The sequence below is a fragment of the Psammomys obesus genome, unplaced genomic scaffold (assembly GCF_907164565.1).
Source record: "Psammomys obesus unplaced genomic scaffold, mPsaObe1.curated_primary_1811, whole genome shotgun sequence".
NCBI lineage: Eukaryota > Metazoa > Chordata > Mammalia > Rodentia > Muridae > Psammomys > Psammomys obesus.
In genome coordinates this window covers 12,441,678-12,451,709 of record NW_026596240.1, presented here as the reverse complement: position 1 = coordinate 12,451,709, position 10,032 = coordinate 12,441,678, and the positions used below count along the sequence as shown (strand labels likewise).

At 48.9% G+C, this 10,032-nt stretch overlaps 1 protein-coding gene across 1 annotated transcript in view; it reads right to left on the bottom strand.

The window, feature by feature from the left end:
• Nucleotides 1–7,789: 7,789 nt before the first annotated feature.
• Nucleotides 7,790–10,032, bottom strand: part of CUNH2orf81 (chromosome unknown C2orf81 homolog) — a 12,384-nt gene continuing 10,141 nt past the window's right edge. The window contains exons 5-6 of the mRNA XM_055596382.1: nt 8,023–8,069; nt 7,790–7,877 (exon numbers count right to left, since the gene is read on the bottom strand). Coding sequence (XP_055452357.1) covers nt 7,790–7,877; nt 8,023–8,069 — 135 coding nt within the window. The remainder of the gene's footprint in view (nt 7,878–8,022; nt 8,070–10,032) is intronic.

Here is a 10,032-nt window from a genome sequence, read left to right as displayed (position 1 = left end):
CCCTCCCTTATTCAGCACTGGGCCATTCTGCCCAATCACACTAAGCCCATTCAGAGCATCTGCAGTCTATGGAATACATTTCAAAAGCATCACTTTGGGGCTCAGCAGATTGCTCAGTGGGTACAACAGAAACTGGGGCTGGAGAGATGGCTCAGCAATTGAGAGCACTGGCCGTTCTCGCAGAGCACCCGCATGGAGGCTCACAACTGTCTTTACTTCCAGGCCTAGAGGATCCAATGCCCTTTTCTGACCTCGCAGGGCACGGCATACACATGGTGCACAGACACATGCCGGCGAGACACTCAGACACCCTAAACTAAAATATAAAGTTAACTAGAAATATTTTTAAAACAGTAGACTATTTAGGACAGGAGTTGGAGAGACAGTTGGTGATCATGTGCTCTTCTTGCTGAGGACCTGAGTTTAGGCACCAGCACCTCGCTGAGCTACTCACAACCACATCCAACACCAGCTCAAGGGCATGAGGCGCCTCTGGCCTCTGCAGGAAGTGGCACTCATGTGCACACACACACACAAATTTAAATTTTAAAAATCCTTTTTAAAAATAAAAATGACTAGAGAGGTGGCTCGGCAGGGGGTCACAAGCAGGTCCAGCTCAGGCCTAGCCTGCAATTCCAGCACTCAGCGAGCAGGAGACGGACTGTGAGTTCTAGGCCAGCCAGGGCAGCACAGTGAGAACAAAGACTAAGAACAGCCTCACTCTGCTCTGGCAGTACATGGATGTACCCCGTCTTGGGAGCTGTTTATGCTACCAAATGGGAATACCTGATACCTCTACTCAGTACAGCAAGACTCAAAAACTAAAAAGCACATTTACAAGTTCTGAGACTTTGGAATTCCAAAGTACTGGAAGATACTAGATATATATAAACCCCCAACTGTACAGACAATAAACATTACACAGGAGAAAAATGAAATGGGGGCATAGAGCAGCCTAACTGTGGGGTGGGGCGGGCATCTGACTGTGCCCTGAGTTTGCAGCTTTCTGTTTGGTTTGGGGCTACATGAGAGCCCTGTAAGTTACGAACACAGGGTAGACAGAGATGGAAGGCATCTGCCTGGGTTCTTCAGTGAAACTCTCCAGCCTCCTGCAGGAACCCACAACTTCCCTTGATGGTGCAGCCGCCCTCAGCGCAGGGAGTCAGGCACTTCATAAATACACTGGCGTGTGCTAGGAAGTGAGGAGAGCAGACGGACTGGGTCCAGTGGCAACGGCAGTCAGTCTCATTCCTGCACCGTGGCACAGGGAGACTGCTTTAGGAAGATCAAACGAGCAGAGTGGAGCGGGCACAGGAGCACCTGCAGGGCAGGTTCCAGCAAAGAGCATGTGCAGTGGTGAGCGTGGTTGGAAGGGAGTCTGCGGAGGCCTGCGACAGATGTGACGCTAGGAAAGACAGCAGGCTGGCGTGGGCTCCACACAGCCCTGGACACAGCTCAGCTCTCATGTTTCCTCACCTTCGTGACTCTGAGCAAGATGTCTAACTGACTGTGCCATGATAACCCAATCCACACACACAAAAAGGCATTCTCCATCTCACATGGAGGTTACAAGGAATAAGGAAAGCCAGCCAGGAGCTGGGAGCAAGCCATACTAGAACTTGGAGTACAGAGAGGGCCTGTCTGAACAGCAACCCCTGGCCCCTCAAAGGTGTTGCCATCTAAGGAAAGGCTCCGACACCAACTGTGCCCAGTCAGTTACAGCTGCTGTGTGGGCACTGCATCCACACAGCAGTGATGGCCTGCTCGCAGCACAAACTCCAAAGTTGCAAGAAATGAAGAAATTGCAAACGTTAGCAAATGAGGGTCTCGGTGGCTAAGGTGTTTGCTGCTATTACAGAGGCCCAGAGTTGCTCCCAGCACCTACCCTGGAAGGCACACAAACCACCTGAACTCCAGCTCCTCTCTTCTGACTCTCTTCTGGCCTCCACAGGTACCCCCTCATACATATGTACATGCAAACACAGACACATGTGAATAAATAATAAATATTTATGAAATAACATAAAAATTAAAATTAGCAAATGAAGTGTGAATAATGAGGGTCGAGGCTAGGGAGACTGTTCAGTGGTAAGGTGCTGCCACATCTGTGTGAGGACGCGCATCTGCAGCCCATTCCTGTGGAGATTTGGGAAGCAGAAATCCTCAAGAGATACGGTCTCAAACAAAGGTAAAGCAAGGAGCAACACAAAAGTTTCCTCGGATCTCCACGAGTGCACTGTGGCAGGTATGTGCCTGCTCTGACACATACTAATACACACACACACACACACACACACACACACACACACACTGTACATACACAAAAGCATTTTTAAAAAATCGAAAAAAAGAATGAGGATCAAAACATTTACAGAATGTGCATGCAGGTGTGTGTGTGTGCATGTGTGTGTGTTTTGCTGCACACTGAACTGCCAGCCTCACGTGTGTGTTAGGCAAGCACTATACGCACTTAGCCCCCTTCTTAAAGCATTTTCTTGATTTGTCTGCATGTTTACAGGAACACGGAGGCAAAGGTCACTGTCAGGTTTCTTTCTCAGTCGCTCTCGCCTTTCATTTTGAGACAGGCTCTAGCTAGACTAACTAGCCAGCAAGCCCCAGGAGTTCTCCTGTCTCCACCCCTCCAGTACTAGGATTACAGGTGTACACTCAGGGCCCTGGCCTTTTTTTATATGGTACTGGGGCTCAAACCTAAGCTGTCAATCTTTTTCTTGTTTTGTTTTTTTTTTTTTTAAAGATTTATTTATTTATCATGTATACAGTGTTCTGCCTGCATGTACACCTGCAGGACAGAGGAGAGACCCAGATCTCATTATAGATGGTTGTGAGCCACTATGTGGTTGCTGGGAATTGAACTCACAACCTTTAAAAGAGCAGCCAGTGCTCTTAACACCTGAGCCATCTCTCCAGCCCTAGGCTGTCATTCTTGAGCAACAAGTATTTTACCAGAACCATCTTCCAGGACTCATACTTCTCATTTTGAGAACCTCAGAAAGTTTTCCAGGCAGGCCTTAAGCTCATAATCTTCCTGCCTCAATCTCTCAAGTAGCTACCAGTACCAGTACCTGAGCCACCAGGCCAGTTTTTCGATGTTACTCCTTAAACCTGTATGTAAATGTACCAGTTATTCTGAAATAAAGTATCTTAAGCAGAGCTGAGGATGCAGGTTCACTAAAACACTTGTCTAGCATGTGACAACCCCAGGTCCCATGCCCAATTCTGTCAAGAAAAGTTTATAATATTGCCAACAAAAACAGTAAGAGGGGTTGGGGAGATGGCTCAGTAGTTGGTGCTTGGCGTGTAAGCATAAGCACCTGAGCCCAGATCCCCGGAACCTACATAAAAGCTGGGCATGGCAGCACCATGACACATCTGTAATACAGTTACAGGTGAAGGTGGGGCTGAAGGCAGGCAGATCTGCAGCTGGGCAGCCGGCCTAGCTGAAGCTGAGGGACATTCTGATGTCAGCCTCTGGTTGCCACACACGCACACACTCTGATCAGTCAAATAAGACTGTATTACCTCCATCCATGAATGACACTGAGTCTCTGACCCAAGCCTAGCTATATACAGGTGCTATTGCCACAGCATTTCTGCGACCCTGACAGTGTCCCGCAGGACTCTTCACTCTCCCTTAACAGAGAGAGACAGTCTCTGGGTTTCTAATCCATCTTCCTGCTAAGCTATCCAGGAAAGTGGGAGGAGTCTTTAGTATCTGGTAACTAAGTCAGTCTTGGAGAATCTTCAGAACAGGGAAACAAGCAGACTTGGAGGAGGGGCAGGTGAGGATGAAAGCTGCTTTGCTCCTTCTGTTCTTTCTACCTTGGCTGTACCTCAGTATCCCTTAGTACTCTAATTTTCTTCCAGTCTCATATTCCTAAACTTTGATCCTGGACTAAACCCACATTCTGCTCTCCCTGACCCTACCCCAGGAGGGGCTGGTTTGAAACTTGGGCAGTCTGACAATAGGGCCAAACTGTCCCTGAAAGCACCAGCAAAGAAGAGCAGGTGTCCACATGCCCCTCCAGGAGGCATAAAGGGGAAAGGTCTGCTTGCTCAGAGGGATGCCGACTGGAGGCTGAACTAAACCCAGGAAGACATGCCTGGAGCTTTTGGTCCTGGGTCCTACTCCAATACCTGCCTTGCCGATCTTACAAAGATGGGAGTGCATCCTAAACAGACTTTCTGCACCCTTCCAGCTCATTAGCCCCAGAAATGTCTGCATTCTACTCCCGATCTGAATGGAGCTCTCCCCTCTCCCACACAACTCCAACCACCACCAAGGACTTCCAGGTCCACCTCTAAGAACCAGAAAAGAAAGATGCAGTTATTTTGATAAAGGAGCATCAAGAGCAGCAACCCTCTCACTGACAGCCAGAGCCCCACCTGTCTAGTTCCAAGCAGCTTCCAGGGTAGCTCTTTCCCATGAACCAACCAGCAAGATCCTGGCACTAGGACCCTGAAGGCAGGGAACACTGAGACTGCGCTCTGCCGAGGTAGATGCACCATTTCACAACTTCAGCAATAGCCAAGGCAGCCAACAAAGGCTCTGCCACCTCGGCTGAGCCTCTGCTGCTCAGGCGGCTCACCAGCCATTCCTCAGAAGCACATCATACCATCTTTTCTCTTTTAAAACCCACATCATCACTGGATGAAAATCAATCTCCTCAAACCACCACGCAAAGACGTTTCCATAGCAACCTCAAAAGGAAGGACACAGAGATGCTCCAGTGGCTGCAGGAAAAAAAAAAAAAAAAGGTGAGTTTGTTTCTTCTCAACCCATGCCATCTACTATTCTCCTGCCACTCACCGGGGAGATCTGCAGCTCTCAGCCACCACACCAGGTGGGAGAACTCAAAGGTGAGCTAAGAGCCACACTGTAGCATAGGGTACAGTTCTGCACAGTCCCCAAACGGAGTGACGGAAAGCGTTCTTGTGTTCTGGAGGATGGGGATGACAACAAGGTCTCTCCTCTTATTCACTGTCTCAGGTGACTGTCTCACCCTGACAAGCAGCCATCAGTCACTTGTCTTTCTAGTCAAGAAGCTGGGAAGTCACTCTAGAATTTCAGAATTCCCCTATGGCAGCCATGGACCCCACCTCCCTGCCCATGAAATCTTTCCCTTCTTTGATGTCTTGGGAAGACTCCCATTTCTAAGAGATATTCATCAAGCATGAACACTAGGCCTAGCAAAACCCTGCGTGCCTCAATTTCCCTTTCTGTAAAACAGCAATATGCTGTAACAGGTTTGTTGTGAAAATCACAGGAGACCCTGGCAGTTCAAAACTGGCATGGATCATATAGTGAATTCCATGCTACAATGATACCCTGTCTAAACACACACACACACACACACACACACACACACACACACACCCCTGAAAAGCACTTAAAACTGAGAAAAGCACTCAACAAATGCCAGCCACCATCATTACAATGAAGATGGAGAGGGCTGCAAGCACAGGACTCTGGCACAGAGAGGCCCCTCCACACTCCTGGCCTCATCTCAAGGCTCTTTCTCTTTCCACTGATCAGTTGCTTTGAGCTTCTCATGAACCATACCCAAGCATCTATTTCTGACGAAGCTCACACTGGCCATCCTACCCCTCAGGAAACAGACTTGCAGAGAAAGAAAACTGAGCCTTTTAGGAAGAACTCCTTTGCGTCCATCACTGCCTTTCTTTCCTCCTTCCACTCCTCTCCACCTCTTCAACTGCTCTTCTGAGGACCTCACTTCAGCTGCACTCTCTACTGGTTCTTACACATCACAAAAACTTGCCCCGGTCTCTTTCAACTCTAGGAAAAACTATTTCTAGTCCGCACTGTCCTCTGCTGGGCGGCACCACATCTATTCTTCCTTCTCTGAACCTGTGAGTTTGCAGCCCGCAGTTTTCATCAAGTCCTCCGCCTCCGCCTCCACACTGCTCCACTGAAGCTGTTCACACCTTCAAAGCAAAAGCGCCCTGGTGACCAGGGTGTCTTGATCCCCAACCTCCGTGTGAAGCTCTTCCTGGGTGACTACCCTGAAGCAAATGAAGACGGGGCTCCCTCCCTGGAAGTGTTCTCCTTCCTGACTTCCTGACAGCCTGTTCACATGCACACCAATCCCAGTCTCCTCATCCACTCCTTGCCTGCTGTAAGCGTTCATTCCCCACCTTCACCAACCACCTTCTTCCGCCCTCGGCAGACTTCTGAAACTCAGACCCGCATTTCCACCTGGTTGCTAGCATCACAGACCACTCAAGTTCAACATGCCCCAAACACATCTTCGTCTGCCCCCTCAGACACTCTTCCATATGTCCTCATTGGTACTGGCAGCACAGTCTACCCGAGCCATCTAAGTGATCACCTTCAACAGCCCCCACTTATTTGAAGCAATCAGTCATTACTCAGGTTAGCTCTGCAGCTGTTGCCTCTCTCAGATTCATGTGCTCCTCTCCATCCGTGTTGGCCTAATTTCAGTTTAGCCTTAAAACATTTGTTACTTCAAGAGTCTTCCCCTAACATCCATTGTAAGTGTCTCCCAATATCCTGAACCCAGATCCCACCGCTTCAGCCTCCTTACATGATCAGCTTCCAAAGCATAGCCATGCTTCTCCTTGACTAAAAGCTTCCAGTGGGGCCGGCGAGGTGCCTCAGCAGTCCTCCACCAAATCTGACAGCCTGACCCAAATGGTAGAAAGAGCCAGCACCTACAAATTCACACACACACGTACACACACACACACTTAACTTCACTGTGAACAGCAATAACCTCTCCTTTGATGCCAAAGTTCTCTCTCATTCTGGCTACTTGGATCTATGTCCCCTTGTGCTTTGCAAATATAAAAGAGTACTGGCAGGACCCCACTCTTCATCCACCACTACTCACCTCAATAGTCACCTCTGTCCTGAAATTCCCCAACTTCTCCCTGTAGGGCCTTCTCTGCCCTCATACAGACCCCTTGGACAAAAAGTTTTGTTACACTGCCACACTTGATTGGAAATACTGCCTCCCATCTCCTCCAACCTTCCCCTGGGATGGAGCTTTACCCCAAAGCGTCCAAGCACCAAGCACAGGGCTTGGCCCAGAGAAGCACAGAATAGTCGAAAGTCACTGTTCCAGCCAGGCTCTAGGCATACAACCAGGGCCCCAGATCAGAGGAATGTCTCCATCCTGACAGCCCACGAGTGGGGCTCGACACCTGGCTCAGCAGTTAAGGTAGAGCTTGCTGTGCAGCCACAAAGGCCCGAGTTCAGACCCTAGCACCCACAGCAAGCTCAAGCACTGTGAGGGGTGAAGACAGGAGTATTGCTGGGGTTTGCTGGCTGCTTCAAAGGGAATAAGGCATCCTAGCACTTGCAAGGCTAAGATAACATATCTTTATGAGTTCAACCCAAGCCTGGTCTGCATAAGTGAGATTCATGCCAGCCAAGGTCCCATAGTGAGACTGCCTCAAACAAGCAAACAACAACAAAAGAAGAGTAAGTCAGTGTGTTAAGAGAATGCCACCTTCTTTGACCTCCAGGCTTGTGCACAGGGACACATACCCAGACACACCTGTGTGCACACATCAATCCACATGCATACACCAAAAAACAAAACAAAACAATGAAACACCACAGGGTGGGTGAAATACACATGTACACACACACACACACACACACACACCCCGAAGCGCATGATGCTCTTTCAGATAGGAGCCTACGGTCCTGTGGAAGCTGGTACTAACATACAATCTCAAGCTCTTAGGCTTCCATGGTAAAAGAACCATAGACCACAGACAGGTTCTAAGTAAAATGCAGATCTCCTGAAAAGGAATGTTCTTCAGAAGGCTCCGAGGGCGCCAAGGCCCCACGCTCTGCTGCAGTGAAGCCCCTGTGAGACAAGAAGGGGCAGGAAAAGGCCAGCATGCAGATGAACTTGACCTATCAACCCACCTCAACTAATCCTGCTCAGTGTCAGAAAGAAAGTATCAATAAGCCAAAGCCAGAATCTCAAGATGGCAAGGTCGCTAAGATACATTTGCATCAGGCGGTCTCTTCCCTTGTGCTGGTCCACGGACACACTCTGAGGAGCAAAGATGTAGATCCCTGGATTGACAGTCAGATAACCAGCTTCCAGCGCTAACTGCTGCCCTGGGTGACAGGGGACGCTGAGAAGCAGTTTCCATCTCCCTTGTTATGCAACCAACATCTGAAGTCCCCTCTATACTACCTAGCCTCTAAACAGGCCACACCAGCTACAATCTTTTCTAACCTCCACTGCCGGACAGCTACTACCACTGGAGGAGCTGTGTGGAGTCCAAAGAGGCCACTGTTGATGTTCTCTAACCCCTGTGACTCTTCCCTTTCAGTGTCTTCTCTTTTGTGCCCTCACATCCAGCCAGGCTTAACAGCACCTCATCCTTCCATTCTCCTCCATTACCACTGTCAGCACTTTGCTCTGCCATTTGATAGCTCTAAAGATTAAAGCACATCGTTTCTCCCTTCTGCTGCTCTCTCATCCGTACAGAAATTTACATCAAATGAGATCATGCCCATAAAAAGTTCTGTACAGTTAAATATAAAAGCCAGGCATTACTGTAATCATTGGTCTCTTAACTCAGAGATTCGACTGCCTTTGCCTCCCAAGTGCTGGGATTAAAGGTGAGTCACCACACCTGGCTTTGCAGTGTTCAACTTTAATCCCAACTCTTGGAAGGCAGCTATAAGTGAATCTCTCCAAGTTTGAGTACAGCCTGGTCTACAGAGTTCCAGGACAGCTAGAGCTGCAGAGAGAGAGAGAGAGACCTTGTCTCGAAAAACAAAGTGAACTCTTACCAGGTGTGGTGGCGTATAGTTTTAATCCCAGCACCCAGGGGCAGGGCCGAAGCAGGCAGATCTCTGTGAATTTGAGGCCGGCCTACTTTACACACTGCCAGACGACAGCTTGTCTACTTAAAGAAAAAGAAAACAGAAAGCATACGGTGATGCCTGTTTATAGATCAGCCCTCTCGGGGCGGCAAATGCAGGAAGAGTGCTTGGAGTTTGGGGACAGTCTGGGCCAGACAGTAAGTTTCAAGCAGGCCTTGGCTACAGAACGAGGCTCCGCCTGCCTCCAAAAACCCAAGGAAGCGGAGCGAAGTACTGATTCTTACAGCATCGGACTACAGCTTTTTTCTTCAAACCGAACTGGTCCTTAATTCTTCCATCACATTTAAGAAAGCTCCTTAAGGGTGTCTTTGTTGGCACACAGTGGAGCTTTAGATGGACCTTGAAGGGCGGGTGTGGCGTGGAGGACTACAGAAAGCACTGAAGCAGCTGCAGTGCTACACATGAGGCTGTACACCAGACCCAGGACTAGATGATGGCAGATGATATGTGAACCACGCAATGTTTCAGAGTTTCTTTATCTTACTACGGTATAAAAAGCTGTTGGACAGCCAGGGCTACACAGAGAAATCCTGTCTCAAAAAACAAAGACAACAACAAAGTTGGATACCCCCACACCTGGTCAGAGTCAGCTTTTAAAAAGAGGTTGCTTTTCTTTGGTTTAATTCTAAGTGGGAGCCTACACAAGAAGGATGGACACTGCATGGGGTCGTTTCACCAACCTCAAGAGCATCTTTAGTGTGCTATCCCAGGAATACGATGAGAGGTCTTATGCCTGGAATCTGAGCAACTGGGAGGAGCAAGTAAAAGCAGGCATGTAGGGCCAGCCACAGCTACACAGGGAGTTTGAGGCCAGCCCTTACCACATGAGATCCTACCTCAGAAAGGTGAGGGGGGAGGGAGAGTGAGGCCTTATATCTAGTTATTTCCCCATTGTTAGAAATGGTCAAGCCAAACTGCAAAATCTGACAAACTGACAAGGGTATCACGCATGGAAGTCAGCTGCAACAAAGGTGACTGGGTCAGAACCCCAGCATGCAGATGGAAGGGGCTGCAGGGCTCCTAATGCTGATTCCTGTTTTAAGGTCTGAATAAAGTGGCTAACCCAGGGCAGCAGTGGGTTCCACACAGCAGGTAGCAAAACGTGTCTGTCATCTAAG